The sequence below is a fragment of the Spodoptera frugiperda genome, chromosome 15 (assembly GCF_023101765.2).
Source record: "Spodoptera frugiperda isolate SF20-4 chromosome 15, AGI-APGP_CSIRO_Sfru_2.0, whole genome shotgun sequence".
NCBI classification, from domain to species: Eukaryota; Metazoa; Arthropoda; class Insecta; order Lepidoptera; family Noctuidae; genus Spodoptera; species Spodoptera frugiperda.
In genome coordinates, this window is record NC_064226.1 from 13,853,271 (window position 1) to 13,875,426 (window position 22,156).

General features: G+C 35.8%; 1 protein-coding gene across 5 annotated transcripts in view; it reads right to left on the reverse strand.

Moving 5' to 3' along the window:
• The window catches only part of LOC118271171 (neuronal acetylcholine receptor subunit alpha-7), a 100,637-nt gene extending 83,694 nt beyond the window's left edge, over nt 1–16,943 (reverse strand). For all 5 annotated transcript variants that reach the window (XM_050698623.1, XM_050698621.1, XM_050698625.1 and 2 more), the window contains exon 1: nt 16,791–16,943. In XM_050698623.1, the coding sequence (XP_050554580.1) occupies nt 16,791–16,836 (46 nt within the window). In that variant the 5' untranslated portion in view covers nt 16,837–16,943. The remainder of the gene's footprint in view (nt 1–16,790) is intronic.
• Between the last annotated feature and the right edge of the window lie 5,213 nt (nt 16,944–22,156).

The window sequence follows — 22,156 nt, forward strand, 5'->3', positions numbered from 1 at the left end:
ATAACACATAGGGTAACGTATACATGGTAAAGTTGCCTGTCTCCCATGGGGGTAGGCAGAGACAATGGAAAGCCAATTACTACGAATCTTACATACTTTCGCTTCATCAACAGTCATCAATCGTTTCATGCATGCTATTTATAAACTATAACTAAACATAGAAAATAATCATGATCATTAAACCAAAACGTAGCAATTTATGCATTTTCCACAGTTCCTTCACAATTGAAACCATACTCTGTTTCAAATATAAAATTCGTTTCTGTTAAAAAGTTTCACACAATTTTAACACTGATCACATTGCTACATAATGTCATATAAGCGCTTTTAAAAAGTTGTTTCATACAGATTTCATGCAGTTTCAGCCGTTAACAATGCGTTAAAAGTATGTTAGGAAATAAACTGGAAACTTTTTAATACAATGTGAAACTGAGTTCACGTTTAGTCGGAATATTAAAACTACACACAATTTATTCCTTTTGTCCTTTCTCCAATTAAAATGAGATACATATTATTTCGAATGTTCTTTTTAATCTTTTAATTATTTATACTTTTTATGACTGCACGGGTGGTGCAGTAGTTGGGCATCCGGCTGCCACGTACGGCTGCCGTACGGAGCAACTCTTTGTATGATCCGTTAATTGTTATTTCGGGTCTGGGTGTCATGTGTATGTGAACTTGTATGTTTATAAACGCACCCACGACACAGGAGAAAATGATAATGTGAGGCAACGTTTTAAAAAAAATCATTGCAACTGTTATAGATATTTTGGCCGTTTTGCATTTTCATTAAAGCCTTCATGGCAATTTTGACTTCAATTTCTCTTTTTCGAATATCTCACCAAATAGCTATCCAATGACTGACTCCTAGAATCAATAACTTTATGAGCATTCAAACTACTTTTGGCAAGCTAAACTCAAAGTGTGACTTATTTAACTTCTCCGTTTATAGCTTTTTACACAGTTTTCTATGAAGAAAATTCTTTGACATTTCAGTTTCCAAGTGAGTTTATTACTGTTTATAGCCTCTTATTAATTTGTTGTCTTCCTGCTGTTCTGGCGAGAGTCCAGGGATCGTTCAACTTTAAACACCAGTTTCGGTCATATGGGAAGCAATTCGTTTTTATTCAACTACCACTGCTAGTAAAACTTACAGTAATATGCACTTAACTTCCTATTTAGAAGTTGTGGTACTCAACGGTGCATTGTTTATGTGAGTTGTTTGATATCTAGCTAATGTACTGGTTTCTGAATCTCTTATAATAAGTAAGAGTCCAAAATAAAGTTGTAAATGGTAAAATTTTAAATGTGCTTCGATAGCAGCGAGTAATTTGAAGTGTAACTGAGAAGCTCAAAGTGCAAATGGTATCCTGTGCTCACGAACGATTGAAAGTAACTATTATATTTATTTACTAGCTTTTGCCCGCGGCTTCGCTCGCGTTAAGAAGTATTATTATTAAAAAGCGTAAACATTATTTTGTTCGTTCCATTACGTACTGATAGGTTCAAACTAATACATTTCACATCCTTCATCATCCCTTATTTTATCACCCGTGGGGGTTGAATGGGGGTTGAATTAATCAAAATCGTATTTAAGCGAACGTCATCATAAAATTCTGATTCGTCATCAGGACTTCTTCATAAAATCTAAGAAGATGTATACAAACTTTCATCCCCTATTTTATCCCCTTAGGGATAGAATTTATCAAAATCCTTTCTTAAGGGTTGCCTACGCCATAGTAGCTTTATGCATGCAAAGTCTCAGTCCGATTGGTTTAAAATTGACAAAGTTTCCTACAAACTTTCATCCCCTATTTTATCCCCTTGGGGGTAGAATTGATCAAAATCCTTTCTTAGCGGATGCCTACGTCATAACATCTACCTGCATGCCAAATTTCAGCCCGATCCGTCCAGTGGTTTCAGCTGTGCGTTGATAGATCACTATGTCAGTCAGTCAGTCACCTTTGAGTTTTATATATTTAGATTTAGACATGCTATATTATACACATTTAAGCAGCCTAGGTTACATAAATTTGAAGTAGTATGCGTACAATAGGCGGTCTAATCACACAATGGTGATTTCCACATTAATCCAAGCATCTAATAAAAATTAGTTAAAAAGATGAACGAACAACACTATCTTATTATTCAATACTAAAAGTAACAAATAAATAAACAATACATCTTTATATTTTATTATTAGCATTGATCGATCAGACTTGAATATGATTGCTCGCAGGTTAAGCCCCAATTTTCCCTGTAGAGCCCTTTCTTTGGGCTCCAAGGTGATTTGTCTTTGATTTTCAAACACCTGAACCTTTACTTTTGTTTTATGACTTGAATTACATTTACGTGTTTTATTTTTATGATATATTATACGGTTCAATCCAGGGACACGTGGATGCCTTTGTTATGTCTTGCTTAACTTTTGATGATGATGCTTCCTATCATGGCAAATACCACCTTCAAGTGTTTCAAATAATGATTTTTCTTTAAATTATCTTATACCGAATATTGGTCCGAAAAATATAGCTTTAATTTTTTGTATTCATTAACAAAAATTAGAATACGCTCATTAAAAATAATGAAGCCAGCGTGAACGGCGTTTCATAGAAAAATGTCTAAAATAACACCTGTATTTAATTTTTTGAAATAAAATTTTAGATAAAGTCTAAGGTATTATAATTAACTGAATAATAATTATTTACCTCGATAATAGTAGTTTTTGAAACATCGAATTAAAGTATAGGACTTAAGCAATAGCGCTTAACACATATACTCTTTCAACGCAACATTATTATTATATTATATCAGCTTATTTCATTAACGGCCTTAGCACGAGTTTCTTTTACGTTTTACGAGATAGAAACGAGACCATTATTGGGAGCTCTGATTGGTTGATCCACTCGTGCTTGCCAATAAGAACGCCGAACGGTTTCTCGTTTCGTTTTCGTTCAACGTAAAGCAAACTCGTACTAAGGGTACAGACATTTCAGCATTATCTACGCATTAATTTCGCTTCCATTCCCAAGTCGATCAATAAAACAATTTACTGCACCATCAATTAATAAAACCCAACTGTTATTAAAGTAAATAATGGAGTATCTCCTCAATTTTTGAACCAAATGATGTTTTGAGAGTAAACAGGGTTCGGAATAAAATCATTTGGGCAAAATGTTCAATGGAAATGGCCATTCGTCTTTACGCCCCCTCCATTCAGTCGGTGCGTCCTAATTAGAGAACATTTCTTAACTGATTTTAATGCCTCTCCTTTGATATAATTAGCAGACGTGTTCTGTGAGACAATGAGCCAATCATTACTCGAGAAATTCAACTTAGAATATACGATCAAAGAATATAATATAATTTTATAAGTTACGCATATTTATGGAGATGGGTATGTGAGAATTTTTGTTATACATATTTAGATAAAATACAAAAGACAAACATTAAGAAATTGGTAGTACAATGAGCGGTTTTATCACTATTTTATAACATCCATTTAGTTTTTCTCGAAAGTATAGTAAAGCCTCACATAGATTGAACTCTTTCCCCAATTAGTATGCTATAAGTCGCATATAAAAGGGTGTAGCAAAGGCTTACTGCTATGGAACAGGAAAACACGACATACATTCCAGGAAATTGGAAATCGAAAAAGCCAAATTACGTCTGATTACAAAAACGAAGTCAGCAGTCGTGAGGGCAAGGACTGAGAGTGACATAGTCACTATCATCGTTAACAACTTACGAAAGGAAATCAACGAAATTGAAAGTAATAATGAGATAGTGGAGTTAGACGCACTATTTCACCTAGGACATGGAAACATTTGTGGACATAGATAGATACAAGAATCCGCCAACAATGTATGTTTAGAAGAATAAGTAAAAACCACTTACATTATTACTATACGAATTTTTCAAGGCCAGAGGTACCTGAGTAACGATACTACAAACACACACACAAGAATATCAAATACCGTTTTACACACCTCCAGAATAAGGGTCATAAGACGATTTTACGAAATCGCAGCTACAAGATACTTTTTTTCTATACAAAAGTAAATAAATTGCTAGTGGCCTTAATACGGGCTTTTCAAAAATACAGGCTTCCTCTGAAATATTCATACGAACAAGGTTTCTCTTTTACCTTATATTTCTTTGCTTTACAGTGCGATTGGCGATGTACCTAATACGATTATATGTGTGCTCAGATGTAAAATGAAACGCTGTATTATGTTTCATTTTCTACCCCGGACACTTAGGCTCTTCAGCTATTTATTTTATAATATCTTTGCAGGTTCCGAGGATACAGAACGCCATCGACTGCAGAGGAATATGAAATAAGTCAATATTTCCAGTTAAAACATTATCGATATAACTAGCGCGTGGACCTGGACATAGTGAGTTACCGGAGTTCCGGCTCTGTCAGTAATAGTCTGACACTCCTTCTCACCTTTCTCTGGGCGAGAGAAGCCATTAGACGATATTTCCCCTCAAAAAAAAACTGTTGCCGCCTATACGAAAAATATTATTTTCGTTCACATACACTACACCTAACAGAAACATGTCACCACTTAAAATAAAGACTTCTTCTCTAGTAATAGTATTAAATAAGAGAACGCTCAGTGAAACCACTGTCTTATTGCTTACACGGTGAGCAAGCAAGTTTTTGGTTTGTAGCGAAATTCTCACATTTCCATTAACATAATAATATAAGCAGGCTAATGTCGTGTCAGTGTGTCTGACATTTATTGTGTCTCTAGCTCTCTAGCAGCGAGCATTCTGTGTACAGCGAAGACATTAGTCTCGACTTGTGCCTATTTACGAAACTTTATTCTAGATAACTAGCTTTACTGGCAATTTAATCTGAACTAGTATCGTATATTACAATTTAAGTATGTTTGTTTGTAATGGATTTGTACACAATCTACTTAACTAAATCAACAATGAATACATCTAATATAGCCTATCTGTCTTTAAACACACAATGAATAAAATTAATCGCAACTGAACAACGAATACGAAATTCACATTTGGAACGTTCAAATTCTAACAAGCCAGAAAAAAGCAATACAAAACCATAAACAAAAACAAGTCTACATTTCCGAAAACACATTTTCATTGGCTGTTCAAAGCACAGATAAAACATGTACGTTCGACTGCTCATAATTGATTGTCAGTGATTTATGCTAAGCTATATTCTATTAAACTTCCTCGAGTGGATGGTATTATCATAAAAATCTCGTACATTGCCGATACGGCGCGATACGGCCTAATAAGATTTCGCGTACGTTTTATCACACTTGGAATCATAACTTACACGGTTTAGCACTTCGGAAATCTTGTGTAAATTCTGTTTGATGTTCAACTAAGTTATGCTTATGAAGTTAACGGTGGAATATTGATATTGTGGTGAAATACTATGTAGCTTTATGTCATAAAATAATGGATAATATGCCTATTGTTATATGTTTTTAGAGCGGCATAAAAAAAGACTATTTCAATCTGTTTTTTCTAAATAATCTTGGTAAGAGTGTTATAATGTTGACTAAGTAATATTCTTAGAACAAAAAACACCAAGCTTAATATAATAATGTAACCAATCACTATTAACCATCGAAAACAAAATAACTACACACAAATAAATCGCACCACATTTTCGTGTACCTGTATTTATTCAGTACATAATTATTTACCGTCGCAATATATTACCGCGGGAGACAGTTCTGCCCACAATGTAATCTAACATGGTTTGCCTGCTACATAGGTATATTTGGCTATTTTTTCGAGCGGACACGTGACGTGAGCGTAGGTGCTGTCATATGCCTCACCAGACTTCTATATTTGGAGCCAGATATTATTAACTACGGTCCCATACATGCTTTTAGGCGTCACCGAAATTTTAAACATAGGACCAATATCTTGAGCTTATTACATTCAGGTTTCCACATAAAAAGATATTGTTTCAAACAATGGCACAAGGTGTTGTTTCCATTACAAGTTTAAGGATTTTTTTTTTGTTAGTAAAATGAACAATTGACTTATAAGTAGCACATTACTAAACTGAATTACTTCGACTCACACCCCTAAAAAATCACACTGAACCTCTTTTCACTGATATTACTTCAATCCACAGATAACCAATAAAAACATAACAGTACAGCCAACCTAACGAACCTCATTCATCAACTAGGACAACAGTTTGTTAGAACACTGGCCGGAGATAAACAAGGAATTTGTCTCTGGAACAGCGAAGACGTTTAAACGTTGTTCTAAACTCAAGTCGGAAGCTCAGTAAGTACTGTTAGTTGTCTAACTGACAGACAAGATGCAAGCATGCATTTGTTTGCAACTACAACAGCTTGCGACGATGTAAATGTATGTTGTATAAAGCCTTATAATTGTAGCAAATAAATGCATAGAGAATTAGAGAACGATTTGATTTTAGTCTGTGAATGTACGCGTTCTAAATTCAATTTAGAATTCGAAACGGGATATTTACCATGTTTTTCTATTTTCAATTTGGTTGTTCTAAATTCAACTGTCACAACATGTTTAATTCTCACACCTCACTTCATTTTTATCACATAATATTTCTCCGTTAATGATGTATACAGTACCTATAGTAGGTGCTTATAACAACAATAGTAGATGTCGAGAGACGCCCTTCATGCCCTGCAGCCTGTCTGGCACACATCGCAAGGACAGCCGCGCTTGTACTATAACAAGGCACATTCTGCATTGTACTCGTTATAGTCTGTCTTATTATATTTTCGTCAAGTTTGTTTACTCAATGACAAGGTAAATTAAACCTTAGTGACAAATAGGTAATATAAAACAATTTTTTTTTGTTTCTTAAAGGGTCAATAAGCGAAACGTAGTTTCTCTTTAGCAGACTAAATAATTATTATAATCAATATTAAGTATTCTGACTAATAAAGCATATTGACCAAATAAATAATCATCCAAAAAGATGTTTTAATTGAAATTTATAGCATCCAAATCTTACATCTAAGCTTAATGTCAATTTATAAAACAGAAACATCACGTCCCAAACTGAACTGCTCGAACAAAGCGTCAAATTAAAAGCCCCCACAAATTAATTCAAAGCACATTACTTAAACAAGCGTCTTAATTTACCGTAAATATCAATTTAAATTTAAACAACAAGCAACAAGACCGCGGTCACTGGAATGTTCTACGAAACAATTGGCGAACAAAACGGCTTTAATTACAACAACGCGAAGCCTACAATTCAGAAGGCGGTTAAGCATTTCCACATGAGAGAAAAGTTCCGCGGGTAATGGGTGAAAACTGACGAGCATTATTAGCTGCGCACCGAATGCGGGCGCTTCCCTCCTAGAAGCACACGGCTCATGAATAATTCGCTTCTTCAACAGCACGCCTTAAAGGAGTACAGAATATTTTTACTACTGCCAGCCAACTACATGCTCCCTGCGGATTTAATGTTTAATATGAATAAAGAGAATGACGCCCAAATTCATAAAAGTCTTAACATATTTGGGTACAATTTAAATTCTTTGTCCTACATACTTTTGTTACAAAATACATTCTTTAACTCCGAGTATCCTTTCGAGTCAATAGTATCTGTACACTCCTACATCAGCAGGACATGTCGTATTGTAAACCAAGCTTAATTGCGAAATGTGGCAAAGCCCGTATTTTGGCGCGAATCTCGGTGAAAAGTGAATCCGCGCTAATTGAAATTCTCACACCCTCTCACACCACGAAACCTCGGACGCTGCCAAAGGCCTCTCGTTCATTGTCGAAAACTTGTATCGTCGAACGAGAATTTAAAAACTAAATCAGCTAATTGGCGATGTTTATGCTCGTCAGGAAGTTAATTTAAAAAAGGAACGGTCAGGCGCCGTACTAATGTTTATCACGATCGTTTACGAATTGCGCAGTGTTTTGTTTTTATTGCCTACATTGAAACTAGGCTATGGCTGGGCGTGGTGATTCCGCAACGGGAACGAGAAACGAGTCTTAAATCGTGAAAAAATTCAACCAGTTCTCTTTAATATCATAAACAGAACGAAGTGAAAATAATTTCGAATTTTCCTCTGTTTTATTTTCATTAATTGATTCGTTCGCTTCAACGTTCATAATTTATTCAAACATTTTTATTTGTACCGCTTTTACAATTTTGCACCTAGAAACATGATAAAGTATTAACATTATTGTAAAAATGCTTTTACCGAACCGCAGCGAACTAAAACCAACAGTGTTTTTATATTAAATCTGCATTTATGATGTTTGAAAACGTAGAATAAAACTTAACAACAAGATGAACAGTTTTCGTTACACGTTCAAAATCGATCGGTATCGATAGTTGGGAACGAACACCTCTACTCTGATACGAGTGAATGGTGCCAATATCGGAGTGAACGCTAGAGGTGATCCCCACTAAGTCGACAATTTAATCCGCGGAGAGAGATCGATACATCACTGCGAAATTTGATCAAGTCGTCACCAGAGTTTAGCGGAATATTCCCCGGCCATAATAGTTTTTATGATTGAAAAGGAAAGTTTAATAAAGAGGCTATTAACTTAACGTCTCCATTGAGACAAGCATTTTCTCTTGAAACGAACTCAAAGGAAATTACCATCAACAGAACTGCCGGCGCAACCATCTCGATACGTGTTATTATGTTGCTCGCAGCATTTTGTTAAGTGAACAAAGCTCCTAGAGATTTACTAAAACACTTTAATGAAAGATTTACATTTAGTTTCGTACACATTTTAGAATCAAAAGCATCTAGCTTCAACTTTAGGACTGACAGACTGACGTACAATGTGGATGATTTTGATGTTAAAAAAGTGCTTTATGACAAGCTCAATTTGAATAAAGAGAATTTTATTTTCTCTTAAGAGTTCAAGGAACGTTAACAACAGCCACTTAAAGTCGAAAATCGTTAATATTTTAATTTCGTCACTTGATATTGCGCCACTTATTCACAAAACGACTTCACAAAGTGAAAAGTATTCTAAGCACACAGTTCACAAAATCAAAGCTGTTTCGTTAGCTCGGAATATTTCGGCGTACCGTCGCAGTGATGAACAACCCCTTAGGTGGTTGTTACTTGGCAGCCTTCAGCCCGTACACGATTCTGCCGCGATTTTCATTGCGGTCCCCATTGGGCCACTCTTTGAGTCCATTCAGATTGTACACAAGGTTATTCGTTTGTATGTATTTAAATTTTGAGCCCCTGTAAGCCGATTCCCGAATTTGCCGGGTTGATTTTAAATAGCATTGAGTGTTTTGGGGGTAACAAATCGATTTTGTTGGGTAAGTAATTTTTGTTTACTAACGTTTGGCTCTAAATTGAATGGAAAATTAAAATAGGATTATTTAGACACAAAGTGTTTACTTGATTTCATGAGTTACCAACAACAAATAACCAAAGCAAATCATACAACCAATAACAATCTTCGAACATTCGAGAAAGACATGAAAACACAAGCAACAACAGAAGATAATCCAGTATACAACTGTACAAGGACTTTTACAAACTTGGAAGCAGTACATCACTTCAAAAGGATGGAGCACCGCTGCGGTCACAAACTACTAATAACCATCCACACTGTAATGTACAAGATAAACTTTTCCGCCATTTGCACTAAGAACCAAGCTCCCATGGCCGTTTTGAAAGAGAAGAAATATTACTAGCTGTCCTGTAAGTTGGGATATAAATTGCTGAGATAAAAGTTTCTGGTAATTAGCGAATGTAAAGACTGTACTTACATGTCAATGGGGAGTGGAGGTGGTTTACTGAGTAATGAGAACTATTAGATACTGAAACAAGTGTACCAGCGCCGAAGATTATGGCAAACCCTATTATGAAGGAGAGTCTCATAGTATAGTGGTAGACTGTCACTAACTATTGATGACATAGGTAGTCAAAATAAATGTAGGTGTTACATACTATTCTTATTTCAAAAGATATCTCGTAGATAACTTTGTCTCCATTCAAAGGCAAAAGAAGACCAAATTCAAAGGACCAACAATTGGAAATTAGGTTTTTAAAACGAAAGAATAACTAGACTGAAAACGTATCTCTATCAAAATAACAACAAAACCTCATAAATTAATTCAAAATATAAAAAACACTGATTATGCAATCAAAATTTTGTTTTGTTTTAAGGTAGACATAAACGATCACAAAAATGACATCTAAAGCCCGAAAAAGGGCCTTTTCCCGAGGACATAAATGTGGTTATCCTGAAACCATAACATTGGACCGCGAGGGGGTCATTACCGTAGTTAGTAATTCACCAGGTTTCAATAAACCAATACGGCGAGCACACACATGTATAATAGATTACCAAACCCTCACATTAATTTGATCGGTTCACAAACTTCGCTAGTTACCAACTAGGATTTGGAGCATTGTTCATTAGTTCGCCAAACTATACAAATATCGAACAGCTTCATTATAACAAATACATTAATTATGCCTAACTATATAAAGCCTAGAGGTCGAAAACGTAGACAGATTAAAAACTAAATAGCTGTGCTTTCTAATTGACGTGTGAGACAAAAGCCCTTCAACAAAACAAAACGAATTCTATCTTTAGTCTGTTGGAATTAAATAAATAATCCGCAGCTATCTCTCAATCCAAATTAACACAAAAAGTAAGAGAGAAAGAAAATAATGATAATTAAAATCATTTACCCAACTCAGAATGTACAGCCATCCTAATGGAGTACACATTTAACGTGTTCTGACATAGCAATATATTTTGCGAACCGTCTCTACCCACAGAGTTGCCATATTGCAAAAATGTGATTCTCCATGCGAATTGCTTTTATAGCAAACCCCAATCCCACGTCTGAACAAATTTAAATAATAAATATGGTAATTATTTGTTAGGATAATTAAGTAACTCTGCTCTTTTTGCGAGACATCAAAGGGTTTTTTGAATGCCGGAGTTTTTAAGGTGTCAAAGTGTTTCAAAGTAAAGGGTAAATATTTTCTCTACGGCTAAAGTTCAAGCCACTTTTTAATAAGGCTTTTCAACAGTGAACCGTCTTATTCCAGAAACTATTTTAAAGTACTGAGACAGTAACATGAACATTTTAATACCAACGTAAATGTCAAATCCTTTGACTTGAACTCGCTAAGTGCTGGTTCCCTAATAATTTCCCAGAGGTAAAATATCATACCTACCTACAAACAGAAACACATCCTCCTACTAATAAATAACAAGATGTCAAAATAACGTGTAAAATAAGTCAATAAATCACAATAATAAATCCGTTCAAAGCGAAAGTAACCATTCCGCTGGTGTTGCTTATAAATCAAAATAATAAAAAAACAACAACGCAAAGATACAATCACTCATTCTTTTCACAAACTGTCGAACTCACGCCACACAATCGGGCAATTCCAAACAGGCAACACTCGCGAAAATGCTTAACAAAACAGAAAACATAAATCTGTGTCAATACCAATTAACTGTGGGCCACAGAGAGAACGCAAAAACACTGCGAATAAATCAACTAACGTACACAAAATGTATTTTATTGTTAATGCTGTTAATTTGTGGGCTTTTGTGGACCACTGCAATGTACTTGGACAAACAGTTCCTAATAGAACTCTGGTCAAAGGCTCTGATAGAATTAGCTATCCAGAGAACCTAGCATGTCTAACAAAAAAAAATATCTTTCGAACATTATTCTGAAATAAACTAAATAAATTATCATGAATGGTAATAAATATTCCTTGAAAAAGTTAAGGTAACCAAATTTATATCGAGAACGTGGCTTAAAGAAAAATGGACATTCTAAACACATTAAGTATTAATATCATTTCACACTAGATTTAACACTAAAATCTTCTGAAAGAGAGAAAACTCAGTTACGTCCAGCTCTATAACACGATCTAGCACCAAATACAGAACAGTCACGCTTACATCAGCCAAACCAGGCAAAAGATGACTAGGAAAAATCGCAAGCGCTACAACAAAGGTACTTATCATAAATCTTAACACAGTTTCGTGCACCGAACTTTTCTAACCGACTAAACCGATACAACATTATCAGGATAAATGACGTCACGTCAGCGAAACGTTCTCTTGCGACGAACCACTGAGCCCGCGATCACAAGCCCGCGACGGTAATGGTACGAACATGATAGATCGACACGCTGCACCACGGTACACTGTAAATCCTCAAATAGAAACAATTTACAGAAACAGCACCTCTATCATGAGTTTCAAGCAATCATATTTTTCGATACTCGATACTCGATAGGCGACGTCAATATTTTCTATGGGAAATTTTAGTTGCATAAGTAACCGCTGGAGGCGCTGTAAAATTTTCCATACAAAAATGTGCATTGTCACTATCAAATAATCGACAACAAATACATTATGCTTTAAACTCATGATAGAGGACTAGGTTCATGATTATATTGAATCGTGGCTCAAAACTACGCCACGGGATTCAGGGATTCAGTCTATCTATTTCTTAATTGTCTCAAGCAATTTGATTGGCTGTTGTAATTCACGGGGGTTAACTTGCTTCCCCCTTTTCGTACACGTAATATAGGATTACCGCATTAATTGTGAGGGATTATAGCAATACTGTGTTGTATTCGAGGGCTTTCAATAACGGAGTGGTAAATTAAACGGATTAGTACCTGAGCCTTTGTAGAAAAATATATCTTAGTAGATAATTTTATCTACATTTACTTGAACTTGTCCTTTTTTTTTATTTTTGAGGGGGGAAAATCATCCAATGACTTCTCCCGCCTTGTGCGAGGCGAGAGGGAATGTCAGACTGACTAAAAAGCACCCGTTTCTACTCCTGCTTTTCGAGCTGGAGCCTTGGTAAACACGCTAGATAGGTAGTCCTCAGTATTCATTAATATTATTTGATCTCAGAAAATCGAACTACCTATCTGTTTCAATTTTCCTAGAAAACTGAAGTGAAAAGAATGTATGAACGGCTATACATTACAAATCTTATTGTTGCTTTTATTTCCTGGTGAAATAACTAAAGCTTACTTATTTACAGTGGGATTTTATTCTCACAACGGGAATGGCACGAAAATGATAGTTCGACACGTATTGCACTGCCCAGGAAATATCCTCTCTATTTATTTTTAAAGTAAAACAAAGCAATGTCGATGTTTCAAAGACATTTGAGGATTACGTCTACATTTTACAATGAGTTTGTTCTTGGTTTTTATAGAAACCCTAAACATTTTTGACAGTAAGTATATCGAATTAATTAATTCTGAAGGATTGTATTCTAAACAAAAATGTTGTTTAGTTTTGATCGAAATTATTTTATTTTATGCTACAAATTTTACGACTGTTTGATTAAAATAATAATAAAAATCACTCACTTACCAATTTATCCAAAAAACCCGCGACATTTTTTATCTGTTGACATTGTCAACTAATTTTTTTTCGACGCAACGTCCAAAGAAGGCAAAAGAACAAAGCTGTTATTTCTTGTTCTTCGCCATGTTGAAAAATACGCAGCAGGAATAAAAATGGCGTCGCTTTAACAAAACGTTGGGGAACACAGCGCGTGATTGTAATGGCGTCAACTGATATATTGCCACATGTTGCACTCAATGACCAAGCCAAAAACCTACTAGTGACTGTGTTACAGCCAATTCTTGTTTAGTATTCTGAGTGAATTGTTGATTAAGTATTTAGTGAACGTGAATTAGACATTTCTAATTTACGTTCACTAAATACTATTTACAATCTAAAAAAACTAGGCTGTAAAGTGTTACAGCCTTATTACAGTAAAATGTTGAATTCGTTTGCTGTTAATAAACCTAAATAATTTGGAAAATACTTAAATAATATTAAGGTCAAACGCTAGGCAAATGTTATTTGCCAGATTTAAAAATACCTCACAATAAATGATTCACCAAATTTCCTTCACTTTGTAAAGCGGATTCCCAAAACCGTTGACTTAACTCAGCACTTTAATAATAATCTCCTCTAAATTGCGAGAATAGCCATGTCGATTCAAAGATAATACAAAACAAATTAAAACTTGAGACCTTAATTTTCGTTCATAGAGCCAGAAACAGATTTCGAAGCTGTGAAAAAGTTTCAGAACCACTTAAAGCCGGCCATAAGCAATTAGTTAGTCTGTAGTCAGTTTTAAGCAAAATGAGTTTTCTATTTGTTTAATTAAAAGGTGTCCTCAGGCAAAAGGAGCTTACGTAGGTATACCCAATCACAAAAAGTTACTTTATTTTCATTGTCCAGTACGCAGATAAAATATCATACAGTCCATAGATCCTTTTGTTTTTATCTGTGCTCATTTCATACTCTCTCTTTGTCTATGGCCAACGAATTCAAAGCGAACATAAAGTTACTTGCTTGTAAGTGTAATGTCTATCAGAATTTCGATAAGACTCGATAGCAGTTCAGTAATAGAAGTGAATTCTCATTGAAATCACTTGAAAAGGAAAGTCACACGTAGAAATCAATAGCCCAGCAGCAAGGGCATTCACTAGTTACCAATTCAAGGATCGTAGAACAATACTTTGACGGCTTCAGATTTCACCCCATTGAACTATTCAAATAACTGAATGTTCGAATGAGTACATTTATATTTGTACAGTTAGTTTACCTAGTAGCTAGTACCTACCTACTTGGGTATCGGGTCGTGTCCGCTGTTATTTTTAAATCTGATGTTGTCGCAAATCTGTTCATGGGGTATATAACCAATTATATACCTCGGTAAAACGTTTACCTTTACCCGAATCACATTATCCTGCCTACCTGATGGTCCCCGGGGAAAACGTATCTTTTAAACCACGCCGTGGTACCATACCGTTTAAGTTGCTTTTGATTATATTTTTGAATCTATTGAGCTTATTTTCAATGTCTCGTGGCTTCCGTCACCCGTAATAAGCATCGTCCCCTGCTTCCTTTCTCGGGCAAAACAAAGAATCGCTAAATTATTTCTTTAGATTTATCTTTGAGCTTTCATCAAATTCTTTTGAATTAGAATCTTTCATCAACTTGTTTGTGTAATCAAGCGAGAATGCCAGATGGAAATGGAAGGAGATTATGGGAGAGAAAGGTGTGCAGGTAGAGAATATTGCCAGAGGGTGTAATGTACGGTTATCTTTCAGAGAGAAAACATAATATAACCCTTGCGAAGTGTCCGTCGGGCGAGTTCCACGGGTGTACGTTGTGTGCATATTTTATCGGGAAATATGAACGGACGCCATTCTTTCGTTTTCATAGTATTTGATCTTCATTACGGGTTTATTGTGCGGAATCTAGGCTGCGAGGTAAACAAGAATAAATCTATCATACGTTGGAGATTTTCTTCACTTTATTGAATTTTTCTGAACTTGAGCTCTCTGTGAGGAATATTTGTATTAATTTATTGATTCAGAGAAGTTTAGATGTTTTTAGAGACGTTATAGTTTATTTAATAGTCTGATATATTCCTTATCAACTAATTATTCTTTTCTGTTTTATTTTGTGTAAAAATCGTTACTGTTCAAAAGTGATGATAAGGTTTTTCCGTTACATTTTCACAGTGAGCGTAACGAATTGCTACTATCATCGGATGGAAATTTTAGATAAGGGATTTTTTTCTACGATGCCAGACAGTTATGGAGCTCTAATATATCAAAATTATGCGTTTAGATTACTGGTGGAAAAAAGAGTAAACCATGTGTAGACGATACCGACGTCCTTCCATATTACGTTACGGTAACGTAACGCTCACTAAGGAAGAACAATCAATAGAGAATTGTTCAGCCAACGCAAGAATTGTTACACCGTGGATCGTTGCTAACGCATACCTACTTATATGTCACAATTCTATGCTTCAATCGTTCGCCTTCGTCATGCCCTAATTTTGGATTCCGTGAAACGCTCCTTCACGATAATGTTCTAAGATGTTAACTGAATTACATGGCAGAAAGAGAGGCGAGATTGTAACCTGTTGGCAAGTCAACAGGGGCTGTAGTCCCGGGAGACTTTCCAAGTGCTCATGAATTTATTCATCGCAATACCTGCCTCTGGGGCGACTCCTACTTTTTAGGACTTAATTAACTTTAGAAACGAGATGTGATTTTTCACTTTCATGTGCGTAGTTTAAAAGAAACCGTGCGAGCTTTATACTCAGCCATTATCCCTGAAACTGACGAGATTTTCCACGACACACTTCGTCGTGTACAAGAAAATGTTTTGATATTCTATCTCAACGTATAAAACATCTACGCTTCGTGGAACAGAATTTTACTACATAAAACACAGATACCCTACTTAGTTTCGTAAAAAACATTTTCCCGAACGAATTCCTGACTAAGACGACGAGAACCATAAAGTTGGCACCTCGGCTGCGAGCTGCGGTAACCAAATCATTACCATCACTGTAACTACGTACAGATTCACTCGTAAAACCTGAATTTTTGCGTTTTATTACCTCGTATACAGACCCGACGGGCGAAATGGAAACTAAGTACAACACGTGCCGCTACCAACTTTATAAACATAAAACAGACCAGCCGTCTGCGAATGACTCCGAATGTTTTCCGAATCCAACATCTCTCCCGGGTGCCGATTACCTGGCCGAATTTTGAACCTGATTTTCCTGACGGCATCCGGACCGCGTTACCTCCGACAGCCGTCATCACGGCTCAGCTCATAGCCATTAGACACACACAACACCTCAGCTCTCACCATCACGCCAATCGATCCCCATAGGGGTAAACAAACGCGGGGGCGCGGCGGACGCCTGTTGCGTCGATCACGAGGCGGACACTCACCGGGCAGCAAAGCCAGCAGCGCCAAGGCCACCAACATAGGGGCCATAGCGGCGACGCGCGGGCATACCACACCCGCGCACGCTGCGCTAGCACGCCGGCGCGCTCATGCGGCCTGAGACAACGTGCGGCCGGCCCGAGCGGCGCCCGGCGCGGGACTGGGCGCGCCCGCCCCCGGAGCCCCGCGCCCCGCCCGCGCCCCAGGCCCCGCTGCGCAGCCGCCAGGACAGGTGCGCGCGGCACCCCGCCGACCTGAGCCCTACCCCATGGAAAAGCCTTTATTATCATCTCGAGAATAAAATAATCACTCGATAGTAAACGCCATCTCAACATTGTTCAGATGTACGACTCTCGCTGAAAATCATAAGGGTGATAGAGATGAAGGGCGTAAAGTAGGGCAAGGGCCCAAGGTCGGTGCAGCCCGGGCGGGTGACGCTCCGGCGACTCGCGCCCAATCTTTATGCGCCCTTGGAACGTTTAGGGCACATCCCTACGTACCGATAAAATATTAACGGGAGCAGCCACAAGATAGACTATTCATTAACAATTCGTTAAATCTCATTCAAGTTTGATGTACCTGACGTGGGAAGCTGCTAGTATGGAGATTGAGAAAACGGGACTTTGCAAGAAGAAGGATATTGTTATAGGTACCTACAAAATGTTCTTGAAACTATGAGTATAATCTGTTTATATTTTACAAAGAACCTGACGGAATGTTCAGTGCCTACTTTTACATACAATAATATGTACGTTGTGAAACGATACAGACAACATTGTTATAATATTTTCTTCTACATTTTTAAATATCCGTGCGTAAAGGAAAAACACACCTCGCGTTCTGGGAACATTTGCGGAAAGTTGCCAAGTCAAATTAATTTCAAATATTGCTTGTGGTTATGTCCTTTTGGAAGCTAAAATGGTTGATAAATGCATTTACAAGTTACGAAAAATTCCTTTAGAAATATAGGATACATTCTAAACAAGTATGCTTTCTTACTTGGTTGGTACATGCAATGGCAGGTACTAGATTGTCTGTCCTTTAATCTGACATACATACATACATACATACATAGACGCAGGTCGATGGATCTCGCTGTTAGCTGACACAAACTTAATTACAACGTGGTGCCACCGAATCTTCCGTAAACGAATTAGCTTGTAACTTGGCTGCTTATTTTTTTACTGCAAGTATTACAAATTATAAGGACATGAAGTAGGAAACAAAGAAAACTGATTTGTTATTGGCGAATATTTCGATGACACTGACTTTGCTTATATTTTTGCAGTGATTTATTTTTTAATAATTTTAAACTAAACTAGTCAAATAAACTAATTAGCTACGCTTTCCGTCGATTGGAAGATGCATTAAAATGTTTTTTCTAATTTCAAATATTATAAGACAAAAGCAGTTTTAACTACAGACAAAAATCAGATTGGTAGGAAAAATATGAAATTAAGAAATGAGGAAAACGAGAATGGTAAACTAAGCATAAAATTGCGACTATGGCACTTCTATTTCAAACGTCTGTTTATTTTTCTGTGAAGATTAAGATTGAGGGGGCAGTCCTTAGGGGCAAGCGTAGGGGAATTAAGTACTGAGCCAATCCGGTTATCTGTAAAATGTAAGTGGTGCGGTAGTGTGGGCTTTTATGGCTTCTAACCTCAAAAGGAAATATCGGATACCTTATAGGATCATATTCCGTTTAGCTGTGAAAGCCTCTTTTCTATTAAAAGTAGGAAATATTGAGTTAGCATGAAATATGCAGTGTATGAGTAAAGCAAAGTTTGTGACAAGGATTATGAAAATAACGTAATTAGGATAATTAATTCATTACTGAACATTTTAGTTAGCTATTACTTCAAGCTTGACAAAAAGCGATGTCTGTAGGCCCTTTTCAATGTAACTTATAACATACACCAATACAAACAAATGACACAAAGACATAATTTCAACTAAAAGAAGTAATCTTTTAAATTGAACAATAAACGCGAGAGAATTTCAACAAATATATTAAAAACACTCAGTGAATATGTCTTATAGTATTAAATGTTGTCAAAGTTACCTTCAGCCGAGGTTACTGGCGTCTCCTTCGGGTCAACTTGAGGGCCTTTCTCATTTACTGTCACACTTATTACATTTTCTTAATCGAACTATTTAGCAAGACTCCTTTTAATGCAAAAGTTTTCTCTCTTTTTTATTATTGGAATTAAATATGTAGACATGTGATTCACGTTGTCTAATTGACCTCTTAGTGTAGTTGTTTTATTTATGTGTAATTAGTGGACTGTTTGATTCTCGTAATTGGTTATTTTAGAATAGTGGACTTATAATATTGATTTATTTTTATATAGATAGATATAGTAGGTTCGCCCCTTGTTCTTTGTTGAATAAAACACTTAAGAATATTCACATAATGTCTCTGAAATCGATATAGTTAAATGCTACACGTATACATGATCATCACAATACAGCTTCAATAATTACATTCAAACATGTAGTTGACAATTATTAAACCACCAAATTGAAATGCCCGCCAAAATCATGTTGTACAATAATACAAAGGGTAATTCGCAATATTCATACAATGCTTGAAACTCGTTACATTTCCATTGGAGTGTATAGTCCAAACTATTACAGTATTATCTATTTAAATGAAGCCTTTGGAAATTTCCAAAATCTATATTTGTGGAGAGCGTAACGTTCGACACCACCTACTTAGTATTCTTCGAGGGGATTGCTCGTTTTTCAACCATGCCTCGCCCATAAAATATGACTAAGATCGCCGATGAAAATTGATAAAAATCGACACTGTGCCACGCCTTTACCAAGATTAACATTTTCAAAGCAAACTTTTTAGGCATTCTGTGAGATATCTGTGCTTACTCCGAACGCTTTGTGCCAAAAAAAGTTAAGATGAATATCGAAAAAGTGGAGGTAAGCAGCTTTTAGATAAATTAGGTTACCTATGATTTTTGTGCTCGATACCAGTAAGATTTTTAAGTAAGTCTACACTAAAAGTATTATTTTTTTACTTTTTAGTCATAAGTAAGAAGAAACGTTATGTACCTACGTTTCACAAGATACCTAATAAAAAAACGTTCTACAAATCTAGTTACCTAGTTGTTTAGTCATTCCTCAATCACACCTCGGCGGTGTCAATGAACTTTGACAAATGTTTTGCGTGAAATATTAGGTCAAGGAGAACATAACACGTACATACATATAAGCAAAGACTTTACATATTAACTGAAAACATGGTACCTTCCATTCAAAAAATAATAAATGTAAGACTTTAATAATTATAGTGTATCAAAGATAATTTTCGGTACTTTAAAATAAACGAATACATCAACTACAAAGATCATTAATCAATCATTTTGAGCCTCTCTTTCACCATAGTATTTAGTAAAGGCTTGATCCCTACATCAGACTGGGATTAATTACGTAATTGGAAAAGCCTATCTCGACCTAAACGTATGAAGGTGATCTTATTTATAAAAACTGAGCTTGAAATTAAAAATGTATTAATTTCTTCTATTGGTTTTAGTAAAATCTTTCAATATAAAAAAGAAGTGATTCATAAATAAATTTACTTAATAAAGCTAGACAATTATTATTACCACGAACAGATAGAATAAATTCAAAACAAGAGCGAATGACCGCCTGCCCTTTGTAATAAAATTTGAGCTTCAGCCAGGCCCTATGTGTGGTCGCCGCCCATTGAGACTTTATAGCAATCAGACTAGCAACATTGCCATGTAAATGTATACAATCGAGCCTTCTCAAAATCATTAAATATCTAAAAACGAGTTCGCATACAAAAATAAAACGATTATTTCTTTTTATATAAAAACATTTTCGCATATTCAATTATAAATGAACTTGAGCACTGAATCCTCTCACAGACTCAACATTTTTCATAATTAAATGTAAATATTATGTCCATGTTTTACTTTAGTTTTAGACATTATGGCACATTTTATTTGCGTAGTGTAATTTAGCTATACGCATAAAAATGTTAATATTCAAATTACATGAATAAGTAAAGTAATGTTAAATCTAGTTACGAACAAATATCTATGTACTCTTTATTGGTTTAACTTATGTTCACCATCACTTAAGAATGATTAAAAATTATAAATGTGTAACTAAGGAGTTTCCACCTCTTTCAATCTTGTCCATAGCTGCAAGCTGCAAACACCGAGCTCCAATTTTGAACAAGGTAAGATGATTCCAATTTTAAACTTGAGCGTTTAAAAAGAGTTTTAAAAAAACAAGCGGCAAAAGTTATGAACGCCAGACTAAAGCCTTGTGCACATTACGCCTGCCGGGGCTTGGGCTACACTGCTGCACAAATCCTACATATTTCCATACACATCTGCGAAGCTTCGTCGCGTCTGTACCATATATAAAATGCTGGTAAACGATCCAGATGGATTTTCATGACGAAAACCAGTTATGTCTGGCGTCCCCCTAAAGTGCGAAATTGCATTTTTAACCCGTAAAATGCAATAACACTGTATGAAAGATTGTCTACATTATTGCAGCACATTTCCAAGCTTTCTAAAAATAATAATGTGTAGTATTTAAAAATGTAATTTTAGAGGATTTTAAATAAATATATTAATTAATAATAATATTGTAAAAATTATTAGAAGCCAAAACCGCTGTGAAAATTACACAAATAAGATAAATTCAATGAGAACTTGTCACGATACACGAGCGCTACGGCGTAGCTTCTAGTGCTACGCCAGCTACAACCGCGTAGCGAACTTTGCTACGCTTAGAGTTACAGCAAGTTTATTATTATTTTTATGATAACTGAGTAAAATACCCCATTCGATAAAGAATCATAAGCATAATGAAATAAAGTTCAGTTTATATTTCGATCAGTGCATCGCTGTAGCTTTGGGTGTCGTAAAAGAGGTAATGCATAAAACCTGAAGAATGGGTAGCGTGTGATCACTAACTGCTAATTAAGTGAGATGGTTATTGCCTTATAGTGTGTAGTGTGTATAGTCCACACTCGTTAGCCGGTATAACGGGTTCTGTTTATAGTTTTTGGGGATGTTTAAGTTTTGACTTTCCTCTCATTTGTGATATTAGGTGTCAAGTAGATAGTTGTGTTGAATAGCTGAAAAGAATTATATCTTCTTATCTGACATAACCATAGTTATTTATAATAAATCTGACTGCCTCGTTGTGGTCTCAGGTTCGATTCCCTGGTCGCGAAAAGTATTACTGGGCTTTATTCGGTTTTATGAAAAATTCTCACACGGAGTCTGGAATTGTGTCCAGTATATGGCTATATGTTCACCCCCTATTACATGGAACTTATAACACAAATGGTGAAAAGTGCACTTTGAAT